Source organism: Eleutherodactylus coqui, chromosome 2 (genome assembly GCF_035609145.1).
Source record: "Eleutherodactylus coqui strain aEleCoq1 chromosome 2, aEleCoq1.hap1, whole genome shotgun sequence".
NCBI lineage: Eukaryota > Metazoa > Chordata > Amphibia > Anura > Eleutherodactylidae > Eleutherodactylus > Eleutherodactylus coqui.
Genome location: NC_089838.1, coordinates 179,585,877 through 179,611,371, shown reverse-complemented (window position 1 = coordinate 179,611,371; position 25,495 = coordinate 179,585,877). Strand labels below are relative to the sequence as shown.

Sequence of the window (25,495 nt, the reverse complement as noted above, 5' to 3'; positions counted from 1 at the left end):
TGCAAAAAAGAATCAAACCGACCATAAGGTTAGAACATGCATCTGCTAACCTGTTTTCATTTCTTTATTTTAGTTTAATAGCAACGCTCATGACGTCAGCTGCTTCCACCATCTTGTTCAAGCAAACGTTAGAAATAAGAAAGTTCTTAAAGAAGCAGTCAATAATATCACTGCCAAAGGGACAACAGACTACAAGCAAGGCTTCAAATTTGCTTTTGATCAACTTCGTAATGTAAGTATTTAATACAATGACAGTCGTTTATCACATAAGTATAATAATTGCCACCCAAGAGTTTCATTCATATATTACCAATAAAGTCTGTAAGACTCTTTCTTATATTCTTTAACTGCTTCTGGAGAGAGCAAATTCTGCAGAAATACTTAGGGGGCTAGATTTCTAAAAAATCAGCACAATGCACAGTGATCCTGGTATATGTTAATGATGGTGTTAATAGACTTCAATGACATCACTGCCCTTAACATATATCCTGGCAGTTTAAAATATAGTTTAGTAGAAGCTTTGACTTGCTGTACCATATTTTCCAAAAGGGTTTAATGATTTTCCTAAAGGAGGGAAATACTATATATGTGAACGTTATTACATCTTATACTATGCTATATTACATTGTATACTGTAAATGGGAAGCCTATTGCATACTATACTATACTAAACTATATCCTATACTATACATGTAAAGGTTATTACATTCATATCTACTTATCCTTTCAATATCTACTCATACTATTCTCCCACATAGCAAAGCTTTTAGGTTATGGTTCAGACCTTCATTCCAAGCAAACTGACTCAAAGTACTGTACAGAATCAATCAACAGTTTGTGGTGAACTTGACAGGAGTTGTTGCTGGTTACTGCTGTCCTGTGTGTGGCTGACGTTGTATACCGTAAATACTGTAATTACAATCAGAGTTGGGTGTTAGTCAAGTATTATTTAAAAATTCACAGATACCAGATGATCCCATGGCTATCAGTACCTTCAAGCAATGTCAACTAAGTCCAACTAAGCCATCACGGCGTACCAGCAAATTCCACCTAACTCCCCAATCAGAACAGTACTGCTTTGGAAAATGCTGTAATAAATAGCATGTTACTTCATATAAACTGAGGCTTTCTACTGGCCAAACCCTTCTCATAAAAAAGCCGTCCCAATGATCAGCTAATTGCCTTGGGTCCACTTCTCCAACCATTGGTGATCGACTGCTAACAGTGAGGAAGCAGTTTCCTCTGAAGGAGAATTTAGTATTATATGGAGGACCATGCTTAGACTGCTAGCGTAGGAGCTGCTCTTCACAGCTGCTTTCTGCTCTTACTTTAATAAGGGGTCACAATTAAGGAAAACAAAACTAGGCATTGCAACCAAATGCTCTCATAGGGCATGTGGAAATGTATTGTCCAGATAGGGCAACACCTATAATGCAATGTTTCAAGCATATAATTGCATACAGACATTACAAATAGCAATGTAATTTATGAGGAATTAGCCTTGAACACTTATAAACAGAGTAAATAAAAAGCTTTAAAGAGATACATTTTTAGATATTATGGTTAAAGGATAGTTACTATCTTAGAATTACATGCTAATGTCAGCATGTAGAGTACAAATGGTATTCAGTTTACAATAAAAATGTAATCAATACATTAAGTACTTGACTAAACCCTTTATGGTTTGGGGTTCTATTTGGAGATATTGGTGAAAATTGTCTGAAATGGTCTACTTTTATTCATTAGGAGTACGGGATTAAAGAGGTGGTATGATTAAAATATATTTTTTTAATGGCTGGGCAAGTGATAAAATATAAAAAGACAGCATACTCACCTGTCTGTGGCCCCCCCGGGACCTAGCTGAGCAGCACTTGCTGCTCTGTTGCTGTCATCCTGAGAGTAATGATGTCAGGGATTCGTTGTGGCCTCCGGTGACCATCCATGATAGGGAACGGGGCAGCGGAACCCACTGAACTGGATCCTGGGGGGGCCAAAGACACTTGAGTATGCGCTCTTTTTATATTTTTTCACCTGCTCAGCCATTATTTTTTTTCCCTGTTTTTACACAAACCCTTTAAGGCAAGCAAACACCCTTCATATTAAATAGGAGTTGGTATCAAAATAAAAAGAAAGGAATTGCTACTTATAAAATACCAATCAAATCTTTCATTTAGGGCCCTTATTGAAGATTTATCTATCTATCTATCTATCTATCTATCTATCTATCTATCTATCTATCTATCTATCTATTAAAAAACTCCAGGTTAAACTTAGGTTACTTTAACATGGGAGCTGTGAGGTCCTATAAACCTGCCATGATTGCTCAGCACTGTCATTGGCTGCTGTAGTTTATTTGTAGACGGGTTTAGCCTGCAAAGTGACATCACAGGGAAAAGAGTTGGCGGAGGAGCGGGGTGAGGTGAATAACAGCTGATTTGGTATTTTAATGCATGAGGTTTTAAACTCTTCAAGCTTTTACACAGGAGCAATAATTGCTCAGTGGATGGAGGTGGAGTGCACTGGAGATTTCTTCCGGCCCCCTGCCTCTATTCACGCATGAACAAATGCCTGTTTCGATGGGCTGATATTAATGATTCACGCTCACTTGCCCTGTTGGATCCCATGTTTACATGGTCTGACTGTTGACCCTTGTAAAAGTACTGTTACTGCAGATACTATGTTATACCTAGTGCAAGGTTTGAGAGGGCAGTTAATGACAGAGCCCGGAAACATCTCTTGAATCATGCAGTGCCCCTTCTGCCCTGCACTAGGTTTAACACAATATTTTATAAGTTTAGCCCGCAATGTTAATTTGGCTAAAGATTTTTTTTTGTAATGAGCAATTGACAACAATGCCTTTTAATTTTAATATAGTTTAAACAGGTGGTGTTAATTCACATATTTGTACTGTATGTTTGTATCTTGTTCTTAATTATTTCATACAACAATCACATTTTCCCTTTGAATCCCTTTCTGATCATTTCTCCTTCAAACAAAAATGCCGTATAAAATGTTTTCATCTTCCCAATGACTGTAATGAAGGCTTTCCTTTCCAAATAGCACTCGCCATTTATAACAGATATACTTATTAGTCAAATAATATTGTTACAGTTTGGCCTATAAAATTAAGAGGAAGAGAAGAACTGTGCAAGATCGTGAGGCTGATATATCTGGGGAAATTAAGATATGGAGAGTCACAGACTCTGGGGAAATAGAGATAATCAGTCTTTGCTGGAATCAGTTATGTATGACTAAATAATAATTTGACATTCTATATATCTTCCCAGGACAGCTACCCCACAAATAAGAAATATTACATTTCATTAAACTATAAAACAAGCATATGGAGCTCCAGGATATGCAGTACAGTATGCATCCACCAAAATGATATTTTATCAGATGTTTATTATGTTTTGTAAGATTAGGTTAAATCATCCCAGATGAACTTTGTAAATGTAAAGTAAATATTTGTAAATATTACAGATTGTAATTTAGATGATTTTCGTTAATATGTGTCATATTACTTTCTGTATATATATATATATATATAGTATCTTCCTGAGTAAAGTAGGCAGATGTTTCTGTTAATCGCTGAAGATATCCACATTGTCTTAAATTTCACCAGGAAAGAGAAACAAAAGCGCAAGAGGATTATTAAAATATAAAACTTTAGTTAAGCAGGTCTTATTTTACTTTTACTCATTTTAGCTGAGCACTCTAAACAAACAAAGATTACAGTTGAGAGTGACTAACCATGTACACTGTTATACAATGGACTAGACAGGAGCATAGAGACTGGTAGAGAAATGAGGAGAAACTGATATGGCCTTGAAAATGTCTGTCCTATCAGAATAACCTCTGTCAGTATGGCTTATTAGGCCTTAGTCAGACGGGCGTTTTTAGCCGCGATTTGTGCATGCGCATGTGTCCGGCGATTTTATAAAACCATTGCTTTGCAATGGTATCGGACACATGAGCGCTTTTTATGCGCTCGTCCGATAAATTATAGAACAGAAATCGCAGATCGCACCTATCTGCGATCTGCGATTCCTGTTCTCTTTTCTATATGCGCTCAATGGGGCCGGCGGCAGCAGCGCCGACCCCATTGAGAACATATAGAAGACAAATCATTCTTCTCTGCCACAGCTGTAACAGCTGTGACAGAGAAGAACGATGTTTGCCCATTGAATTCAATGGAGCCGGCAATACAGCCGCTCCATTGAAAGCAATGGGCTGCCGGCGTGCGCGGGGTGAATTGTCGGGAAGGGCTTGAATATATAAGCCCTTCCCTGCAATTCATCCTAAAATGTGTTAAAATAAAAAAAAATTGTATACTCACCTTTCCGCTGCAGCCGGAGTCCAGCCGCGGCCGCTGTCAGTTCTCCTGAACTGCTTCTCGGCACTATTCAGCCGGCGGGGCTTTAAAATCCCCGCCTGCTGAATGATCTGCCTCTGATTGGTCACAGCCCTGACCAATCAGAGGCAGGTTTCACTCACACACCCATTCATGAATTCATGAATGGGTGAGTGACTGCTGCCTCTCAGCGCTGAGCCAATCAGGGGGCAGGTCTGACTCACACCCCCTTCACACCCACTGCTGGACGGCAGCGCGGAGCTCCGGCTGCCGGGAGAAGGTGAGTACATATATATTTTTACACATTTTAGGATGAATTGCAGGGAAGGGCTTATATATTTAAGCCCTTCCCGACAATTCATCCCGGGCTCGCCCGCAGCGCATTGCTTTAAATGGAGCCGGCTGTATTGCCGTCTCCATTGAATGCAATGCGCTGGACAGCTCCGGCCCGTTTCTAATGAAACGCGGCTAGGAGCAGATTTTCGGGCGCTTTGCGGGCGACTTGCGCGCACCGGTCACGCGATTTGCGGATGCGCATCCGTCAAGCGATCCGCAAATCGCGTGAAAAAACGCCCGTGTGACTAAGGCCTCAGAGAGAATATAGAGGGGGCCATCATTCAGGACAGACTAGACCACTATGGAGAGGTGTTGTAATAGATGGCTCTTATGCTGAATTCTCACAAGCGGATATCAGCCACCGTTACCATCTGATGCATTGGATTCCAATGCATCAGATCAGATGGGCGATTTTCCGCTGCGTAAAAGTGCCCGGACGTCCAAGTGCATTTCGGCTGGGCGCTTTTACACTGGGCAGGAAAGATAGTCCTGGAACTATCTTCCTGGCTGGAATATATTGGCATAGACTCCTATGGGAGTTTATGACAGCTGCCATAGAAGGGAGCAAGGAGGGAGTTTAGCAGCTAGTTGCTAAGATCCTGCCCCGTCCCGCCCCCTCCCCTTACCGAGAGCTTAGCACACTAGCTCCCGCCCCCTCCCCTTGCTGAGAGCCGGTGAGGTTGCAGAAAGGGGAAGGCAGTTTACAAGAGCTAAACTGTCTTTCCCTGCCCAATCGCTTTGCGCGCTTGGTGTATATGCACCTGGCTCGGGCCGTCTGAAGGGGTGCACAAACGCCAGATTTGTGTGCTCATTCATGCTTTTTTATGCCGCCAGTGAGCGAACGTAAAAACGCCTATGCCAGTGTGAATAATCCCTTACTCTGAAAAAAACGCATCACAAAATTGTACTATGCAACAGTGTTGCCCTTTTATCTGTCCTTTCTTTTCACTTTCCCTGCAAGTATCACCATTTCTCTCAGCATTAACAGACCCTCTGCAGACCCATTCATTTTCTCGGCAACCCCTTTAATAGACGTAATTATTTTTTTCCTAACAGAGAACATTTTGATAAGAGTAGTTTTAAAGGGAATCTGTCAGCTACTTTGAGCCCTATAAACTAAGCTTATAGGCTCAAAGTAGCTGACACACTGAGTCCGGGGGTTTAAATTTTCATATATACCTTCCCCGTCGTTCCCCCATTGTTAGTGCTAGAAACCTGCTGTTGAATGCATTGAATAGACTACATAGGGTTGCACTAATTAGTCCTCCCATTCTACATGTAGATTGGAAGAACTATTAAGCATGAGCCATGTCTTCTGCTCAATGCATTCAGCAGTGGGTTTGAGCACTGATAATGGAGGAATGGCAGGGAAGGTAAGTATAAAACTTACATTCCTGGACTCTGCAGGTCAGCTACAGTACCTTAAGCTCATAAGCTTAGTTTATTGGGCTCAAAGTAGCTGACAGAGATTGGTCATATGCCAACTGTTACATAAATTATGTTTATAGGTAAATCTGGCCCAGTCGTGCAATTACGCTGATATACTAAATCATGCCATAGTTTCAGACATATGATTGTACTTGAATAAAAGTGAATAGTGACCTTGACTGGTGATATTTGCCATTAACTTCTACTGTAGTCCAACTCACATGTAGAAAACTTGCATTGCTGTATTCAAATCCATTTTAAATATATTTTCCATTTTATGTATTCAGTATACAATTTCTTTCTTAAAAATGTATAGCTGTAAGGAAAAGTAAGCAAACCCTTTTGAATTACATGGATTACTTATGCAAATTGCAATTATACATAAATACAATCTAACTGAACTAATAACAAACAAATTGTATTGTTCAGTTGTTTGTGTATTAATTGCATGACTATTTGTGTGATATTCATTTAGTTAAATTGTGTTTGGGTAGAATTGAGACATAGATAAGAATCAATAACATTTTATTAGTAATCAATACAGACATCCAGGTAATTCCAAAGGGTGCACTTAAGGTGCACTTACACACAAAGATGATCCCTCAAAAGATGCCTTTTGAGTGATCATTTTGAATAAACTACTACTTGGTACTAATGCCTATTAGTACCAATTAGTAGAGTGTGAGCTGCCAGGAGCAGTATGCAGGGAACAGACCACCTGCTGTTCTCTAAATAAATTCCCTTTGTTCTGCCATGGGGCTGACTGCTGAGACAGTGTTATCAGCTGTAATCAGTGCTACCCGGGCAGAACACAGCGTGCAGTCCGTCTTATCAGCTGTTCTGATAAGATTTTATACCATACTAAAATTCATTGTTCGGCAGAAAAGTGAAAGATAGGCACATTTACACAGGATGATTATCGCTCAAAAGATGGCTTTTGTGCGAATTTTGAGCAATAATCAATTTGTCTAAACGGGCCTTTAATTTTTTTGGAACTGCAGGTGTACTGTACCTATTTTTGATAAATATTTTCTAATTCAAAGGAGACTTAGGCCTGATGTCCATGGGCTGTCTGATTCCACATGCAGAAGCCCACAGTGGAAACCAACCCTATTTGCGGCTAACGACTTTGTGCACCTGTGTCTGCAGACGGCGGCTGCGTGGATTTCTATTTTTCCAGGACATCTGTACTGTGGTGCTCCGCACGGTTTGCCGTCAGACATGCGCAGTACAGATTTTTTATTAAATCTCCTGCTCTTCCGCAGAATCCGCGACCCGTCTGGCTTCCATTGAACCGCAATGAAATGCAGTGAAATAGAGCATGCTGCGATTTGTTTTCCGCATCAAAAGATTCACAAAACAAATCTGCATGCTCTAATTCAGGTACGGACGCCAATGCTTCTTTATGGGCGGCTTGAATTGAGGATCTTCTGCGTGGCTGCCCCACACGGATTCCGTAAATAATAATAATAATAATAATAATCTGGATAAATGCAAAACAATACAACAATTGCAACAATTACAATGTGAGATACATTGCGTTAGACACAAATGGGTTGAGGGTGGTACAGGAGGTGCAGGGGTTGGGGAACACAGGCAATAGGAAATTTTATGTACAGATCATTTATCAGAAGGCAAACAGGGTGGAGCACCATATGGAGGGGCAAGGGACTAGGTCCCGTAAATCAAATCCACCCGTAGACAACCAATAATATCTATGAGGCTGGTTGTTGTTGTATTATTTTCATTATCTCATGGTTACTTACTAACCTCTAAGATATTTTTTTCATTTGGTTGATATTATCCTGCTTGTTTAAAATGCAACTGTAAAGAGGTTCCCTGAAGGTTTACTAGCCTGTATTTCTGCTGAGTATATCCCCTACTTGGGTTATTTATGGGAAGTGTCTGAACTATGTTAATAGGATGCTTTTTTAATTAAATATCAATGATAATCTTCTTTGCAGACAAACGTATCCAGAGCCAACTGTAATAAGATCATCATGCTGTTCACTGATGGAGGAGAGGATAAGGCAACAGAAACATTTAAGCTGTATAATAAGAATAAAACAGTAAGTACTTTCCTAGTACAAAATGTATGCCATTGGAATATGTTCAAGTATACTTGCCAGGACTTCTTATTGTAATCTAAAATCTGCATAGACAGCATTGGACAAAGAGATTTTAAAGACATCACCCTTGGAGATATCACTTTCTCTGGATTTACCCATGTTGCAGACAGACACTATTTCCAAGTCAGTCAGGTTTTAAGATGCTAATCAGATTATCAAAATTTGCTGTTCAAATTCAATCCATTCAATCTTTTGTTAGTTTTCTTTATTGAGGGTAACAGGGAATTTTACAGCCGTATCACTGAACACTCCTAAAATGCTCATCACAATGGAACTCTTTCTGGATAATGCATCAAATAATAAGTATTAACTAAGTTATTTAAAGAACGCCACAACAAAAGTCAACTCAAAACATTCAACATATCAAATCCACTCCTGCTGATTAAGAATGTACCCAGTAGGGACTACTTAACCATATACTTAAGAAATGTACCAGAGCTACTAAATGTGTTATTAAATAGAGTCAGTTATGTTTGCTGTGCATAGAGAGAGAGAGTACATTTAGTATATTTGGACATTTTCACTCTATCTACATGTCTCCTACATCTATATATATAAAATTGAATGTATGTCTGTCTGCGTGCGTGCGTGCGTGCGTGCGTGCGTGTTTGTCCTTTATGCGCTACTACACCATTCATCCGATCGCCATGAAACTTTGGGAAGTTGTTGAGTACACTCCTGGGAAGATTATAGGCATAGTACAAATATCCTACGATAAATGGCGCGCGAGCGTCGTCGAAAGTTACGCCCCCCCCCACGTAGATCGAATAAGTAAGCCACCTGCTATTGTGATGTCATCACTGATGTCATCAACATCGGACGCCCTTGAACATGCCCCAACATGTTCTATAAAGCTGCATTGTGATGTCATTAAGGCTCTATTATGACACGTACAGCTTGGAACCACTAGAGCACGCCAGCCAATTACCATTGGAGTTGGAAGTGGGTAAACAAGTACTAGGATATCTTCCTAAGAAGCCACAGCAGCCGGATAAATTGTATGTTCCACCCAACGGCTATTTTATTCAGCCCGCAAGGGGGAAGCAGCGGCCTACAAAATCTAATTCGATAGATAGATAGATAGATAGACTGTATGCAATAACCCAGATAGATAGATAGATAGATAGATAGATAGATAGATAGACTGTATGCAATGACACGTACAGCTTGAAACCATAAATACTAGAGCACGCCAGCCATTTACAGTCAGTCTCCATTGAAGTTGGAAGTGGGCAAACATGTACTAGGCCAGTGATGGCGAACCTTTTAGGGACCGAGTGCCCAAACTACAACTCAAAACCCACTTATGTATCGCAAAGTGCCAACACGTCAGGGGGCGGGGCTTATCACAACGTATGATTTTACCCCCGTCGTTCTAAAAAGGACAAGGCTGTTTCAGAATAGACCGGGTGCAGATTCTGACTGCTTTTTGGACGCGGAAATACTGCAGAATGTGCTCAGCGGAGATTTCTGTGGAAAATTCTGCAGCATTTCCGCGTCCAAAAAGCAGTCAAAATCTGCACCCGGTCTATTCTGAAAGAGCCCTGCCCATTTCTGCCACATGTACACATACCCCAGCGGTAATAGTGACACCTTCACCCCAGCGATAATAGTGACATCCCACAGCAGTAATAATAGTGACACTCCCCCCATTAGTAATAAGAGTGCCATACCCCAGCGGTAAACCTCAGTGGTCGCTGCTGCCGTCATCTAGATATATAAAAACGTAGTATGTATGTATGTCTGTCTTCGCAGCAACGCGCGAACATGCCCCAACATGTTCTCATAAGCTGCATTGTGATGTCATTAAGGCTCTATTATGACACGTACAGCTTGGAACCACTAGAGCACGCCAGCCAATTACCATTGGAGTTGGAAGTGGGTAAACAAGTACTAGGATATCTTCCTAAGAAGCCACAGCAGCCGGATAAATTGTATGTTCCACCCAACGGCTATTTTATTCAGCCCGCAAGGGGGAAGCAGCGGCCTACAAAATCTCATTCAGGTAGGTAGGTTCAGTTCTTGGAGGTTGGGGAATGCTTATGGGCAAGGCCTTATGTCTCATCCCAATTCGATTATTCAATTCTAAGCGCAAAAGAATTAGCGTCCAAATTTTATGTACGGAATTTAATTCTCTCATTTCCCAATGTCATAGAAACTTGAAATTTGGCTCGAGCATTGATTATGTCATAAATAGGAAAAGTTAATGGGTCCCAACTCGATTATTCAATTCAAAGCGCCAAAGAATTAGCGTTCAAATTTTACGTACGGAATCTAATTCTCTCATTTCCTGATGTCATAGATAGATAGATAGATAGACTGTATGCAATAACCCAGATAGATAGATAGATAGATAGATAGATAGATAGATAGATAGACTGTATGCAATGACACGTACAGCTTGGAACCATAAATACTAGAGCACGCCAGCCATTTACAGTCAGTCTCCATTGGAGTTGGAAGTGGGCAAACATGTACTAGGCTATCTTCCCAAGAAGCCACAGCAGCCGGATAAATTGGATGTTCCACACAACGGCTATTTTATTCAGCCTGCAAGGGGGAAGCAGCGGCCTACAAAACCTCAGTGGTCGCTGCTGCCGTCATCTAGATATATAAAAACGAATGTATGTATGTCTGTCTGTCTTCGCAGCAACGCGCGACGGGTACGCTAGTACAATATATAGTGTAAAAGGTATTTGTCTACTTCTCAATTTATTATATTTTTGCTCATTTGTCACATTTAAATGTTTCAGATCATCCCACTAATTTTAATATAAGATAAAGACTACGTAATAGATACCTACAAAATGCAGGGTTTATATGATCATTACATTTATTGAAGACTAGCTGGTATACCCAGCTTCGCCCGAGTTAATTGGGTACAGGTTGTTGTTCGCACAGAAAATTTTTTGAAGTTGCGGTTACTTTAGAGGAACCAAAGAATAAAATATGTATACACATAGAGCAGCGTTAGATTCTCCTCAAACTGCATGTACCGATGTCCCTCTGCAGAATATGCCACCATTCTCCTCACTTTCTACCCTAAAAGGTAACACCCCTTTATATTCAAATTTTACCCCAGACTGGATGTTGCAGCTCCTTCCCTGCAGTCCATGGCCACTTCCTTATGTATTTTACATCCTTTCAGTATATACACATAGAGGTCAGGTAGATTTTTCTCAGTATATACACACAGAGATCAGTTATATTATCCTCAGTATATACACATAGAGGTCAGTAAATTGTTCTTAGTATATACACACAGAGATCAGTTTTATTCTCCTCAGTATATGCACACAGAGGTCAGTTATATTTTCTTCAGTATATACACATAGAGGTGAGGTAGATTGTCCTAAGTATATACACATAGAGGTGAGGTAGATTCTCCTCAGTTTATACACATAGAGGTGAGGTAGAGTCTCCCCAGTATATACACATAGAGGTGAAGTAGATTCTCCTCATTATATACACACAGAGCTCAGTTATATTCTCCTCAGTGTTTACACATAGAGGTGAGGTAGATTCCCCTCAGCATACAAATCATTTCCATAGGTTTTATGGTTTCTGAGAAAAGAGCTGTTATGTATCGTGGATTTTCACAATGTTGCATGCTTAGAATTGAATATTGAAGTTGCGACCCCTTTACTTTCCCTATTAGAACATAAAAAATGGTTGTGGCATATTTCATGTTTGTGCGGTTCAGATGTGTGTTATTAGTTACATTACAAAGGGAGTCACTTGCTTTCACACTTGGAATTGAATTATCAAGTTGCGACCCCTTTAGTTTTCCTATTTAGGACCTAAAGAATGGTTGTGCCAAATTTCAAGTTTGTAAGAGACTGGGAAGTTAAAGAATTACATTAGGTACATAACATTTGGGGTCACTTACTTTTGTACTTAGAATTGCATAATCAAGTTGCGACCCCTTTACTTTTCCTTCTTAGGATTTAAAGAATGCTTGTGCCAAATTTCACATTTGCACTACACCAGGAACATAAATAATATAAGCAGTCACTTACTTTTGCACCTAGAATTGAATAATCAAGTTGTGGCCCCTTTATTTTTCCTATTTATGACCTAAGGAATGGTTGCGCCACATTTCATGTTTGTGCGATACAGATGTATATTAATATATACACTGAATATGTAGTGAGCCTTGTGTGGCGCAGAGTGTAAGCTCTCACCTATGACCTGAAGGCTGCAAGTTCGATCCCCGCATGATTCAGGTAGCCGGCTCAAGGTTGACTCAGCCTTCCATCCTTCCGAGGTCAGTAAAATGACAACCCAGCTTGGTGGGGGGTAATAAGTAATTATTACCTGAAAGCGCTGCGGAATAAGTTGGCGCTATACAAATACCAAGACTTATTTTATTTATTTATACATTACATAGGGGTGCCAATACTTTGCACTTAGCATCGAATAATCAAGTTGTGACCCCTCAACCTTTCCTATTTAGGACCTAAAGAATCGTTGTTCCAAATTTCATGTTTGTATGACACCGGAAAGTTAGAGAATTAGATTGGGTACATTACACAGGGGTGCCAATACTTTTGCACTTAGCATTAAATAATCAAGTTGTGACCCCTTTGATTTTCCTATTTAGGACCTAAAGAATGTTCCTGGCAAATTTCATGTTTGTATGACATCGGGAAGTTAGAGAATTTGTGGCGAGTCAGTCAGTGAGTCAGTCAGTTAGGGCTTTTACCTTATATATATATATATATATATATAGATTATGAATAATTCAAAACCTATATCACCCACCTGAAAAGGTAATTTTGCACACCCCCTCCCCCATCTTAATAATTGGTTGAGCTGGTTGTGCACCCTTGGCAGTAAGAACTGCAATTAAACATTTGCAATAACTTGCAATAAGTCTTTTACATTGCTGTTGAAGAATTGTGGCTCACTCGCCTTTGCTAACAGTATATTGTTTTAAATTGGCTACAGCAGAGAATTTTTGAGCATAAACTACCGTATTTATCGGCATATAAGACAACTGGGCATATAAGACGACCCCCAACTGTCGACATCATTGAATGGCTGTGATTGGTTAACGCAGCACCAGCTTTCATTTGCTGACGCCGCGCTGAGTTAGCCAATCAGAACATTAGCTTTCTAGAGGCTGGGCATTCAAGCTCCGCATCCAGAAAGCAATGCTCTGTCAGTGTGGAGGAAGGAGCGACAGCCTGCCGCAGCGCCGCGGGAGGTGAGTATTGATTTTTTTTCTACAGCGTATTCCCAGCGTATAAGACAACTCCTGACTTTGGAGAAGATTTTCCTGGGTTACAAAAGTCATCTTATACGCCGGAAAACATGGTACCTGTTTAAAATATTGTCACTGCATCTCAATGGGTTTCAAGTCAGGACTTTGACTCGGCCATTTCAAAAACTTAATTTAGTTTCTTTTGAGCAATTTAGAGGTAGACTTGCTGGTGTACTTCACATCATTGTCCTACTGCTAGAGATGAGCGAGTATACTCACTAAGGCACATTACTCGAGCGAGTAGTGCCTTAGCCGAGTATCTCCCCACTCGTCTCTAAAGATTCGGGGGCGGGCGGGGAGCAGTGGGGAGGAACGGAGGAGAGATCTCTCTCTACCCCCCGCCCCCCTCGCTCCCCGCCGCAACTCACCTGTCACCCGCGCCGGCCCCGAATCTTTAGAGACGAGCGGGGAGATACTCAGCTAAGGCACTACTCGCTTGAGTAATGTGCCTTAGCGAGTATACTCGCTCATCTCTACCTACTGCATAACCAAACTGGTCTTGTTTAGGTCACAAAGGGATGGACAAACCTTCTCTTTCAAGATTTTCAGATAGAGCAGAATTCATGGCTCCATCTGTTATCACAGTTGTCATAGAAGTAGAGCAGCCCCAGACCAATTCCCTACCACCACCTTGGTATGATGTCCTTTTGAAGAACGTGATGTTAGGTTTATGCCAAATTAAATGGAAACCATATCTTCCAAAAATTTCCCTGTCTGATTTATCAGATTTTATATATAAATAAATATGCCACATATTAACGAAAATCTTCTAAATAACAATGTGTAATATTTACAAATGCTTTACAATTGATCTGGGATTATTTAACATCATCTTATAAAACATAATAAACATCTGACAACATATCATTTTGGTGGATGCATACTGTACTGCATATCCTGGAGCTCCATATGTCTGTTTTATAGTTTAGTGAAATGTAATATTTCTGCTTTGTGGGGTAGCTGTCCTGGGAAGATATATAGACATATACAGGGTGATTATAATTTAAGTATCTTTATTCAGAGATATCTAGAGACATCTATTAGGCATAACTGAACTAAAGTTAGTAATAATACTATCCGGGACATATTAGCTTACAAATCTAGTCTCACCACCAGATGCAGGATTTTCAGCACTGTTGAGTGGGCCATGTCTGAATGTCTTGAAACAGCACATGCACTGCTTGTACCCTTACCCTTGAGTAAATGAAGTATGCATTTTGTCACGGCAAATTCCTCAGTTTTCCTTTCTATCAAGGTTCAACTTGCTGCAACCTGTCTTCTCGTTCTTAGTGTGTTGCTTCCTTGCATTTACGCCACAGCTACACAGAGACTTTTTGTAGCACTAGTGATTGACAGCTGCAGTTCACAAGCTTGCATACAACTTAATACCATGTTTCCCCGCAAATAAGTCACTGTCTTATATTAATTTTTGCTCCAAAAGAGGCACAGTGTCTTATTTTCGGAGGGGAATGGGGGTGTGTCCAACTCAACTGGTCCGCGGTGTCCTGGTGCCTCATGTTGCTGGTCTCCGGCGGCGATGCAGCAGTCTGCAGTGTCCTCCACACTGAGATATCCTTTTCTTTCTGATGACGGGGCTATGAATATGCCACCTCCAGCAAAGTGAGCGCTGTGATTGGATCAAGCGCCAGCCAATCACAGACGGCACTCGATGAGCCAATCACAGCCATTCAGAGATGTCATTCACTGAATGGCTGTGAATGATCGAGTGCCGGGGTATTCAAACCTCCGTCACCAGAAAGAAAGGGATATCTCAGCACAGAGGACACAGCAGGGACTCAGATGCTGTGGGACAGGTGAGTATTGATGGTTTTTTTCATGTACTTTAGCTAGGGCTTATTTTCAGGGGATGGCTTATATTTCAAGCCTCCCCCGAAGCTCCTTTAGCTAGCATCTGTAGCTCCATAGTTAAAATCAATCAGAAGCGCTACAAAAAGTCTGTGTAACCCAGGTCCTATACTTATACGTTAACTCATACCATGAAAAAAGGGCAATACATTATCCCGGTCATATAATAAAAATCTATACTTTATTCATCACTTTAAAGAAAACATAATATAGATACCGAGTTTTCAAAAAGAACCTTATACAAAAGACCACACTATAAGGATAGTATTAAAAGCGAGGGGCCATAGTGAAGAATATGTGAGGTGGAGACGTCTATATCTTACATAGTTTCCATCACTGTCAGTCACTGGATATAAGGGTACTGTGCTTTGTTTCACATATTCTCTCCTATGGTGTTGTCCAGATGCTATCCTAGTTTCCATCTCCCCCATGAAGGATGGAACCAGCACTGATTTCATGAAACCAGCCTTACTATTAGCAACAGCAACTGCCTGCAGCAGCTTCCTTCCCTTCCCTTCCCTTCCCACTGCATACATTTCTATGGGCAACTTGAAACAACAGCCTCACGTACTCCCTGTGTGCTATCTTGGTGTATAAAGTGATTTGCACTTTGGTAGTTATTACATTGGTTATCATATTAATGCACGTTTTCTCAAAGCACGGTGAACACTTAACTCATTATTTATGATGTTCACTGAACATTGTAAAAAAAATATCCTATAAAACCATAGCAAAATTGCTATTTTTTCAATCCTGCCAATAAATGAATAAAAGTTATTAAATACATTATATATGCACCAAAATGGTTCCTTTAAAAACTGACTGCACAAGCTACAAATTTGTACTGATACACTGCTACAAATGTTACAGTGAAGACAAAATAAAGGTTCATTATTCTGTAACACGGAAGAGGAGCAAAAAATGATTGACACTTAAAGGGAACCTGTCATCACGTTTGAGCCCCATAAACTATGTTATGGGGCTCAAAGGTGATGGAATTGGAGGGTGGGAGTGTTTCACAGTCACCCAATACGCCGTTTTTATACTGTGTCCCTACGAAGTGACTCTTTTTCACCTGGCTCTATGCAAGTGCTCTCCAATAGAGATGAATGAGAGAGAGCGCACAGAGCCGGCTGAAGAGAGTCACTCTGTGTGCGCGCACTATATTTGCGGGGACCCAGGAAGGGGGTATTGGGTGAGTCTGAAACACAGCTCTCCGGACTCCCTGATCTATTACCTATGAACCCCATAACATAGTTAGTTTATGGATCTCAAAGGTGATGACAGGTTACATTAAGGCCTGTTTCATACAGGCGACGGCAAAAAATTGCAGTGATATTGCATCTGTGTTCTGTGTGATATTGCTGTGTTTTCCCATTATTTTGTGTTGCACGACTTTGTAGCACTCTTTTGCCGGGATTTTCAGTGGGGCTTACAATATAAGCCTGAGGCCTCAGGCACACGGGCGCATCGGCACCCGCTGCGCCCGTGTGACTGTCAGTGAGAAGACGGCCGTACCTGAAGACGGCCATCTCTCTGCAGCGCTGGAGGAAAGAACACATGACCGGCAATGGAGCCGGTCACATGTTCTTTTCTCCAGCGCTGCAGAGAGACGGCCGTCTTCAGGTATGGCCGTCTTCTCACTGACAGTCACACGGGCGCATCGGCACCGGAGTAAGGGTGCCGATGCGCCCCTGTGACTGAGGCCTTACCCTGAAAATAAGCCCTAGCTGCATTAAAAAAACTTTAAAACACAATACATCACCTAACAGCCGCTGTCCTCTCCACTGCACTTCTCCTTGCAGGTCCTCAACACTTGTTGGAAGTCTTCTGCCAGCGCTTCCTGGATTGAAGGTTTAAAGTCCCTGCCTCCAGGAAGCGCTGGCTATGATTAGTTCTCGAGCTCCGCTGCTCAGCCAATCACAGCCATTCAATACAATAATGTATTTTTTTATGCATCTATGGCTTATTTTAGGATTTTTACAGTAAGACTTCCTACTGTAAAAGTTGCATGGCACCGCTCCTAACGAAAACCGCATTTTCATGCGATGCAACAGAAAGGAAGGCTCCATAAGGAAATATGGGCTACAAAACCGTGCAAACCATGGCAATATTTAGCAATCTGCTGGTTTTTTTTCTTGCAATGTAGCAGGCTACAAAAGATCGCTAATGTGAAGGAACGAATTGGAAAGCATGAGCTTCACATACATGGAATTTGTAGTAGTATTTCATTGGGACAAAAATCATGCGATTTTGTCTTCCGTGTGAAACCGGCCTTAAGGATAGAATTAGTTATGTCTTTATGGGGTTAAAATGCACATCTGTGCTGTATTCCAGCTACTATATATTTATTCGAGACATGAGTTCAAAATCTACAATTAATGCTTGAGAAAGGCGCACTATAGCGCTGAAATGCATCACATATTGTATTTACTCTTCTAATAAAAGATGAACATATATATTAGTCCGAGCGGCCAGATTCCATCCTCGTCCATTAAGTGCAGAGATTTTTTTGCTTTTTCACTTTGACAATTAAGAAGAAACCTTTTCAGGAGGGTCTTACTAATTTTAATGTGACCTTTAAGGACCTAAAGATGCATTATTTATTTTTTTTAGAATAGTGTTAAATTGTTCGGTTACGTGGCCTTGCCACTCCTGTGTGATTTATAAAAACTTACAATTTATAGTAGGCTTGGAGAACGCTTTTTTTAAAAAAAAACTCTTGATAATTGTTATGAAATGTAAAATAACTGTAGTTGCCACTAGGTGTCAGTACTGAGACACTGTAAAAGCTAGGTGAATGCAGTTTGCAGACTTCCAGTATGAAAGCCATGTAATTCAAGGATTAATTCAGTTTAAAAAGGGTATGAAATGTTAGTTAACTGTAGATGTTGTCCAGTGATCAAACTTTTACACTATATAAACTAAATATGTATTCTTGTGTTGCAAACTGCTGCAATTTGTTAACATATTTTGTGCAGATTTAAAGGTGCTGTAAAGTAAGAATTATATTCTTACTTACACAGATTATATTCATCCCCCTTCCTGCATATTGCCTATTGTATGAAGTATTTGTATGCAGCATCTAACCAGCAGCTCTATCACTGTAATGTGTGTAACCATCTTTATGGAAATGTTAATATTGTAATGACTACAGAGCATTTCAAGTCTAGTACATTGCCTTATTTACAGTATGAAGCACTAATGTAGAGAGATGCACTAGGACCAGTTGCATGAGGAGTCACTTCTTGAAGAAACACCAAGAAGCAGGGATGAGTCTAGTCTTTTATTGCTCAAGGTGAATGATGAAATAGAGCCCCCATCCTCTTAACTAGAGTTTAGAAAAAATGGGGAAGTCATAACTCTAAAGTCCCTACAGAGTAAATGCCAATTAAGGGCCTATAGTGCAATTACTAGAGAGAAGCAGAAACAATTATATGTGGGTGGCATTTCAACAACTGTGGCAGGTAACAGCAACTTGTATACTAATGTCTAACCTTAGGCCGGGGTAATATAAATGGGTTGGATTCCACATGCGAATTTCCGCAGCGGAGGACCTGTGATCCATTGTGGAAAGTAATCGTGAATGGTCGTGGAAGATCATGGATGCGTGCATTGTTACGTGTGGATGGACGGGTATGCACAGCATATCATCCGTATGATGATACCCTCTTCTCTCCCTCTCTCTCTTCTCTCTCTCTTCTCTCTCTCTCCTCTCTCTCTTCTCTCTCTTCTCTCTCTCTCTTCTCTCTCTCTCTTCTCTGTCTCTCTCTCTCCTCTCTCTCGCCTCCAGATGACACTTTCTATATGAACTTATGAGCGTTATCGCCACTCATACGCAATATTAATTGCGTATGGGAATGCCAGACACTTGTATCCATTGACTTCAATGGAAGCCGCCCGCGCTGAATCCGCAATAAATGATTTTTCTTTCACTCGCAGAATACACAATTCGTACCAGGTAGTGTAAAGGCAAATTTAAAAATACATGCCTTTCAATACCAGATCTTCCATCTGGATGGCGATCATAGAATTTGCAATTCAGGTCCGTTCGTGTGAGCCGAATCTTAGAGATAAGCACAGAGGTAGAATGTGCAACCGGAGCACTCTATTTTGACTGGTCTTGCACTGCAGAGTTAGGATCCTATATGTAAAGTTGTTGCCCCATGCAGTCCAATAAAATGAAAATCAATTTCAATTAAAAGCAAAATTCCACGGCTGATGATCAGGATTTCTGCAGCGGATCTGTAACTCTATAAACATGGATTCACATATAAATTAGCTCTATTGAAGTTAAAGGGAACCTGTCATCAAGTTTTTACAATCCAATCCAAGCTATGCATGTAAAAGTGTTAATAATGAGCTTCCCATATTGCTAATATTGTTATAAGTGTCCAGGTACCTTTACAATCTTCTTCTTAAGTTTTTAAGTGCTGTATTAAAAGGAGATGAAAAGAGTCTGATTTTTTTCCTGCATAGCCACGCCAGGCACACCCTGTGTTCTTGATGGAGAAATATATTAATTGTCCTCCTTGGATGGCGAAGCCTGTCTGCGGTTGCGCAGTAGTGTTCTCCTTAGGCCCCCTGCACACGAGCAGAAATTCCACGGCGGGATTTCCCGCGGAATTTCCGCTGCTGGAAGCCTGCATAGGATTGCATTAACAAACGCAATACTATGCAGACGGCTGCGATTTGGCCGCGCGAAATATCGCACAGCAAACAAATCGCGGCATGCTCTATTTCTGTGACAGAAATGTCACTCACCCCCCGCCGGCTCCGGTCTGTGCATGCATCGGCTGTGCAGCAAGCCGGCACATCAAACAGCCGATGAGTACGCGCTGGTCCCTGCAGGTGCTCGGGTCGGGTCGAGAGTTCTCGCCGCCGGATCCGACCCGCCCGTCTGCAGGCGGCCTTACTTGCTTAGCCTTCAGGAGCCTAGAGCGTATGCACCTTGAGGACCATTACTCTCCGTGTCACCTGACCTCTCAGACACAGTCTGCCTCTTAATGCTTTCCCCTTATCTGTAGCAATGTAGGTGTTATCATAGGGAACACTGCATTAGTATTGTCAGAGTGCAGTGCAATCCAAAGGTCCTAGAATGAAGCAAAATATCCTTTGAGCTTTTGCAATGTGGAAAAGAATTGTAATACTACCCTGTTTCCCTGAAAATAAGACCTACCCTGAAAATAATCCTTGACCTACATAAAAAAGCCCTATCCCAAAAAGAAGGGCTTATTGCACTACATAAAAAAGAATACATTACCTAGCAGGCTCGGTCCAGGTCCCTCCTTTCTAGAGGTTCAGCGCTGCTCCCGCAGTCCTCAGCCGCTCATACAACATCACTTCCTGGCTACAGGATTCATAAATCCCACCTCCAGGAATAGATGGCTGTGATTGGTTCTTCGACTGCTGCTCAGCCAATCAATGCAGCGCTGGATAAACCAATCACAGCCATCGCATTGGTTCATCCAGCTCTGCATTTATTGACTGAGCAGCAATCGAAGAACCAATCATAGCCATCGCTTCCTGGAGGTGGGATTTATGAATTCCGTAACCAGTAAGTGATGTTGCATAAGGGGCAGAGGACTGTGGGAAGAGTGTCAGTGCTGTGGAGAGCAGCAGGAGGGACCTGGACTGAGCCTGCTAGGTAAGTATAATAAAACCTCCCCCGAAAATAAGACCTAGTGCCACCTTTGGGGCAAAAATTAATATAAGACAGGGTCTAATTTTCGGGGAAACATGGTAGGTTGGAAATATAAACGTTTCATATCTGGGTGACAGTGTGTGTTTCAGCGGTGAAATGGACTGCTCTGAAGTGCTTATGTTGGTGGTTACACACTGCCAAGTATAATTTTATTACTAAAAACTTGATGACAAGTTCCTTTTAAATGGTAAGTACTCAGCATGAAAAAAATGATGATGCAGCAGGTTCTGAAATCTGAATCTTTTTTTTTATTCTTTAGGATCATTTTTCCTAACATGTATTTTTTGGTGAAATTGCAATGGATTTAGTCAAGATTTCCACGCATAAATCTAGATAGTCTAGAATCTAACAGATGATGCTCCGCTGCCCAGAGCAAGCTGATGCAATTATGACAACAGATGGAAGAATCATATTCACAATGCCCAGTTTAGATTTAATCCTCAACTCTAGTGCTCCAAGAGAACTATGCAAATAAGGGAGATGGAACAATACCTCTGCAGCACCACCTATTGGAAGTCAATGTTAGACTCTTTATACAAGCCTTGTAACATGACTGGGAATTGACAGAAACTAGAGATGGAGTTTGGTGGCAAATCTGTAATCGTAATGTGAAAGAAGTCTTAGTGTGCAGTCCAGCAAACACTAGTCCACAGCACCACAGTCCACATGTGTACAGCTCCATTAGTCTATGGATGAACATCTTTGCATGATTCAGTTAAATAGAGCCTCTCGTTGCATGTTTTTGCTGATATTTATGTTAGTGGAAAAAATGGCCTATTTTCAACCATTACCGAAGATCAATGGTCATTTTCCTGGGGAAAAAAACACAAATGCTGCCATTTTTACTGTTTTTCTCTAACAGTGTTGATAGTGATTTATTGCTATACTACAATATTAGGATGTTGGGCATAACAGCTTTCCACATGTGCAAAAACTTGGAATTTGAAAATGCAATATTCCTGGTTATTTTTTTTTCTTAACATCTAGTACATTAATCAGCATTAACAGTATGAAAAAGTATGAAACAGCCAGATGCTGAAGTGTCCTCAGAAGTCCAAAACTATTAAATTAGGTCTCCAAACACCTGCTGGTGCTGGGCTTGGAAGGGAAAGGAAATTATACAGGATAATAGCATGCCGGCAAGTGGCTACAAGGCAGTTAGACTATCCATCATATACAGACTTCTGAAAATCTCTTGAGAAAGAACAGAGAGTTTTAATTCAGCGTGGATATGTAATCCGTTTCACAGTCTTACTCTTTGGTTCCTTTGAATAATGTAACAGTAAATTTAAAACTGCCTGGTACTGCGCTAAAAAGATTAAGAAACACAAATCATGTGACCTACCAAGGAGGTCTCTTACAGAAGACTAGAATCTGACTATTTTTTCCATATATTTACTTGTTTTATTGCATGTGAGATCAGCTATGTCATGTGGTGTCTAGTTTCTTACCATGACAAGGTAATAGAGCTATTATGTGTTTTTACTGGGGTTATCCTTGCACTACTTGCTTGCACTAGGGAGTATACAGATGTAGCATAATTGCATTTGTCAATGAACTTTTTTTCATGAACAGCCGAATTATTCACTAAGTTAATGACTTGATTTAAATATAGTTCCATGGAAGATCACAAACATCACATAGTAAAGAGTTATGTTACACAACAAACTTGAAAAACTCAAGTCTACCTCATTCTGATGCTCTCACCATGCATTTGGTCAAAAGCTTGTATCTTGGGACTTTCCCTGTTCCTATATTCTTGATGTATCTACTTGAGGGGAGCGGTAGAGTAATGTCCACATATGAAAGCATTTGATTCCTTTGGCTGTTACATAGCTGATTTATCCGATCTGTATATCTGTGGGCATACATATAGTAATGGTTTTACAGTAGATATATTGACCTTTGGAAAAGTTAGAGTATAAAACACCACTGATAGTGCTAATCCCCAGAAGCAAGGGATTTGGCATGTTAAAACCAAACATACCCTATCCTTATTTTCCCAGACACCAGAAATCAGAAGATAGTTGTGCTGCTTCCATACACAATAATTCCCCCACTCCCCCAATATGTATCTGTAGTTTATTGCCAGCGTATCAATAAAAGCATCTTTACATGCTGCACATTTGTTGCAGAAAGTTCCATTCTTCTAAATTGGGCTATTTCTGCAGCTTGGGCAAGGATTTCTGTAAGCCCTATTAGGCTGAATGGACAGTCATGTAAATTTCAGCAACAAACCTGCCATGTGTAAATACATCCTACAAATATTCGTTTTGAACTTATTAAAATACATATTACAGATGACATCCTATATCAACAAGTATAAAGAAAAATAAAGCACCTCCAAAAAAGCTTATTTACTCAATTAGGAAAAAGATCTTAAAATACCTTCTCCCCTGCTCAGTAAGTTAGAGTCATGTCCACCACTGGGTTTTATTATGGGTGCTTTGCACACACACAGGATGTGTGGTGAGGGGAGTCTATGAAAGTCAATGCAGTTTCATTGATCCATGCACACGGGCATGTAGATACTGTATATCGATACGAACGAGAAATAAATCACAGCATTTGCGTTTGGGCAGCGTTTTCATACGCATCCCCACTCTGAAACTCTGAAGTGCAATACACAGCAATACGTGGTCTCTCCCAGTTCTCTGCGTGTTTACAAAATGGTAAAACGCTGTGGGTAGACCCGCAATGGTTTAAACGTACACCTAACATGTACACCTATGCACATGAGTCATCAAATGGTCACTTCTACCCTTAAGTCAGATGTATCAGCGACCTTTCACACGTACGGAATATTCATAAAGGATGCACCTAAAGACATAGAAAATTCTGAACCGAAATCTGCATTCATACTTTGTATACATATATTACTGTGGATCAAACATCTGCAGCAGGAGATTAAGTTACATCTTTAGGTGAGTTTTAGGTGCATGTGTGAAAGGTCCCTTAGAAGTTTACCATACTTTCTTCTTACTTTTGCTAAGGGGATATTATACACTAGCTAAAGTGGCCATGGTTTATCCTAACCTTACTAAGCTTTCTTGGAGATTATGTGGGGATGACAGTTCACTATTTCACAGGTTTTGAGAATGCCCAGTAATCACTTATCTTTGGTCTGCTGGTTTCTGACTGATCTCCTCAATCACCGTAACAACGTTCCTTTAGACCCAGCCCTGGTTCTTTTTTGTTTGGAAGTGAAAAATATGTTCCTGATGTAAAATGTTTAAACTGCCACATACTTTTATATTTAAAGCTTTAGGCCCCCTGCACACAGGCGGAAATTCCGCGGCGGGATTTCCCTCAGAATTTCTGCCTGTGCCCGCCTGCATAGGATTGCATTGCAAAACGCAATCCTATGCAGACTGCCGCGATTTGTCCGTGTGAAATTACACGTGGAAAAGAAACCGCTGCACGTTCTATTTCTGTGCTTGGTCTTGCAGAGGCCCGCACAGGAATGTCAGTAGTGCCAGGCTGGCTCCGCTCTGCGCATGCGCTCGCTAGCCAGCAGCCGGCACATCACAGAGCCGGAGCCGCGGGAGCAGGTGAGAGCCGCACTGGTCCCTGCAGGGACCCAGCCGTCTGCAGGCGGCTTTAGATAGTGAATAATTGAAACATCACCACTGTTCCTTCATTTAGGACTGTTCTTGAAATGGTTTCTTTGCACTCTACATATGAAAGCTTACTTTCTCTCAGGCAAAATCAATTGTGTGCTTTCAAGAGATATTGAAACCCTTAGAAATTTCAATGTCAGAATGTAAAGTATTAATAAAATTGCTATCATTGGTATATTCCATACAAGTAACAATAATTTTTAATACAAGTGCTGCTCTCCATCATCGGTGTAAGAGGAGACAAGAAGAGTTGTCTATAAGAGTCCAGTCTACGCGCTGTCCATATCTATTTGGAAACAAGTAACCAGTTTATTCTGCCCTAGAAGAGATTTTGCAAGTTCTAAGCTGACATTGTTAGTAGAGATCCAGTTATCTCAGTGACTGCAATCTAATCTAAAGATTAATACTTCCTGTAAAATAATACACTGACATCCCTTTTCTATGCCAGATTTCCAGCAAAACGTTGTGTACATAAAGCATGTGACGTGTCAGAGTCCTGTTTCTTTGCAGGAGGTCAAATCAGAAATGTTATGGTAAATCCTAAAATAGCAGCACAGTAACATTAATAAAAATTTCAGTAAAATAAATAATATATTTCGGTGGATCTGTATGCTCTCCTGATATGTCTATTTAATAAATGCTTATAACTCATTCTTATGCCATTCCTCTGTTGCTTTTCTTAAAAATTTCTGAATAAATTGACAACTAGTTGGTACCTCTGCTTGTCAAGGGGCTATGTTCTACCTAGTCTCACACTAACAGTGCTGAATGCACAATATCGAATTGTGTAGG

General features: G+C 40.7%; 1 protein-coding gene across 1 annotated transcript in view; it reads left to right on the top strand.

Annotated features, from left to right (window-relative positions):
• Positions 1-25,495, top strand: part of CACNA2D1 (calcium voltage-gated channel auxiliary subunit alpha2delta 1) — a 640,389-nt gene that overhangs the window by 476,059 nt on the left and 138,835 nt on the right. Inside the window, exons 11-12 of the mRNA XM_066592011.1 lie at positions 74-232; positions 8,083-8,187. Coding sequence (XP_066448108.1) covers positions 74-232; positions 8,083-8,187 — 264 coding nt within the window. The remainder of the gene's footprint in view (positions 1-73; positions 233-8,082; positions 8,188-25,495) is intronic.